This window comes from Apaloderma vittatum, unplaced genomic scaffold (assembly GCF_000703405.1).
Source record: "Apaloderma vittatum isolate BGI_N311 unplaced genomic scaffold, ASM70340v1 scaffold1895, whole genome shotgun sequence".
Lineage (NCBI taxonomy): Eukaryota > Metazoa > Chordata > Aves > Trogoniformes > Trogonidae > Apaloderma > Apaloderma vittatum.
This window is the reverse complement of record NW_009716297.1, coordinates 67,506-70,432: the sequence shown is the minus strand read 5'-3', so window position 1 is coordinate 70,432 and position 2,927 is coordinate 67,506. Positions and strand designations below refer to the sequence as shown.

General features: G+C 40.0%; 1 protein-coding gene across 1 annotated transcript in view; it reads left to right on the top strand.

Moving 5' to 3' along the window:
• The window catches only part of VWF (von Willebrand factor), a 133,521-nt gene that overhangs the window by 66,345 nt on the left and 64,249 nt on the right, over window positions 1-2,927 (top strand). Inside the window, exon 27 of the mRNA XM_009869457.1 lies at window positions 1,049-1,184. Within this exon, the coding sequence (XP_009867759.1) occupies window positions 1,049-1,184 (136 nt within the window). The remainder of the gene's footprint in view (window positions 1-1,048; window positions 1,185-2,927) is intronic.

The window sequence follows — 2,927 nt, the reverse complement described above, 5'->3', positions numbered from 1 at the left end:
GAATGAGAGAGAGTGGGAACAGCTTGATAAGAATGGAAGATAGGAGAATGGGGGCTGTGCAGCAAGGGAGATTGTTGACTATGGTGTTAAAGGAAGGTATGAATTTGTGCAGGACACTCATAAAATGCTCTCCTTTGGGGCAACAAATGCAGTGGGAGTAACCCATGGCCTTGAACTGCTTTCTGTGTCGAAGGCTCTGGTGCTCTCAACAGTGCCCAGCAGGCATCCTCCTGTGAGCTGGAGCTTTCCACTGAACTGTTCCCAAAAACTATTTCACAGAAAGGGGGCCGATTAGCTGAGTTGTTTAGAGCGTGGTGCTGATAACACCAAGGTTGTGAGTTCGATCCCCGTTCGGTCCCCATGTGTTGCCTGATCTAGTTGAGAGGCGTCCCTGCCCACGAGAGGGAGGTTGGATTAAATGATCTCTAAGGTCCCTTCCAGCCTAGGCCAGTCTATGATTCTATGACAGGGGAGAGGAAAAAATATGGGAAATATGGGGTAGAGAGAGGAAAAACAGACAGAAAGGGGAAGTATGAAAGACAAGCAAGAGCCAAGTAGAGGGTGAAAATTCAGGTGAATAAATACCTCCCAAAGGCAGAGCGAGAAAACATGAAGGCAAAGAAGGGGAAGGTATTTTAAGATGCAAAATAGCTATTCTGGGCCCTGGTGTCTCAGATCGAAGTGAGGTAGGAGATACCAGAAGAAACAAATAATATACACATAAAAAGGAAAATGCAATTTTCTCCTGTTATTTTAATGCCTTATTCTAAAGATATATTCTCCTCCTGTACAGCACTGGCTATTGCAGGTTATGCACTGCGTTAAGTACTTCCAAAATCTAAATTAAAGGGGTTATGAAGGAAGGAAATACCTCTCTGTATCAAGCTGACAGTGGCCATAACACAAGCATAGCATTCAGAATGTTTAAGCCCAACTCAGAAGCCTCGTTACGTTTTGGTGGTTTTTTTTGTAGCAGTATGAATGCAATGATTAGTTTTGCAATTCATGAAAATTGACATCTTTATACTATGGTGCTATTTTGAAACAGGGGAAATACTTGATGAGCTGTCCCTGGATTGTGTCAGTCCAGAAGAGTGTCTCGTGTGTGCAGTTGGAGATACCAAGATCCCACATGGAAGGAGAATAATTTTGGACAGAGATGATCCACAGCGCTGTCAGTCTTGGTATGATGGATTTATGCAGTAAAAGAGCATGCCTGTTGAGTATGATGAAGGGTGATAGATGAAACACACCTGCATGAATAAGTTTTTGGATATGACTTTAAATATATCACTGAAGATAAAACCTGGAAACCATCTTTTACGCCAGTGTCCCCTCACAAACAGTGACAGCAGGGATTATAGGACGTCAGCTGAATTTGAGCAAGAGAAGTTCATAAACATTTCGAAAAAGGCCTTTTCCCATGTGTAGGTGGTGCTACTGGCTTCAGATGTTCCACTTCTTTTTGTATAAGGTGTGATTCATCATTGGTAAAGCCATCAGATTTGTTTCTTCTGACAATACTAAAAAAATCCTATGTGTAGTGCAAGATCTGAATGTGCTCGTGGTCTAGATCTTGCTGAGATTATTAGCAGTTGGAATTGTGTACTAATATTGGAAAAACAATTTTCCCAAGGTTTTAGGATCATAGCCCATGGCCTGGTTCTGCATGCATGCATTTCCAAATACCATAAAAGTAATGGCAGGGCTTTTTGTCACAATGTGGAAGAGACTCCTTTTCATTCTGTATATTGTCCAGTGGCATGTTGCACCATGGCCTGTGACATCTGGAAATCTGGCGTTCTCAAGATGTCTAGACCTTTGACAGATATTTTCACAAGTCACTTACAATGCTGTGAATACAAAAGAGTTTTCCATCTTGTAGTTTGATGGTATTTAATAGAAACTGAGTTGTAAAACTGCTGCAGCCATTAGCCTAGACTAACATCCGAGCTCCAAATACTCTGAACTTCATATTCGGAGCTCCTGTGATTGAACTTTTAATTCCTGCCCTCTTGCCAGGGCTAGTGTACATCTGTGCTATAAACCCAGGGCACTAGACTGTTAGGCTAATCTACTAAATATATATATTAACAGTATACATGATGAGCCTTGAGTTCCATCGAAAGGTCAAAAAAGAGTCTTCATAAATGAGTCTCTGTTCCCTAATTTTTGTAATCCCTAATAATAATTTATCTTAAATGTTGATACACTGGCCACTGCTCACAAAAGATTTCAGAACATTAGGAAAACTTACCTCACTAGGGAAACATCCTTTTGCATAGCTGTCACCTAATTTAGATGCCTACACCATCTGTACAAACAATAGAAAATATTTCACAAAAATGAATTTCATAGCAAATATCCAAAGGAAATTGGAAACTAGAAGAGGCTCATTCATATTAGGATTAAAATAATAAATCTTCTGTTTCTGTATGTTAATGCCAAAAGTAGCTGTGCATTCTTCAATTAGGAAGATGTTAAAAGCAGCATGAAAAGAACTTAGCACTTAAACAAAGACAACCTAAACTAAGGTGCCATGTGTGAAGTCTTTTCCTGGAAAAATGCATGAGTATTGACTTGCTTAGTTTGTACATCCTGGGTGTTCTATGGGAACACAAACATTTTTTGGTCCATGCTCTTTCCTAAATCTTTCCTATTCTGTTTTTTGGACCGTCGAGTAAAACAAGAATTATAGATTGACTGAGTCTACACCACCCTGTGCATGAATATGGTCATGTTCAGTGACAAGTGAAGTAAAGAGAATCATGCAACCAGGAATTATAAGGACAGAAGTGTTAAGGCCTTGCTAAAGACAGAAAGAGATAAATTATTAGAAGGTGGGGGATGACAGAGATGAAAAACCTCATGTCTGCACAGAAGGAAAAATAGTGGAAAAGGCAGAGATGAATGAAAAAGAAAAATGG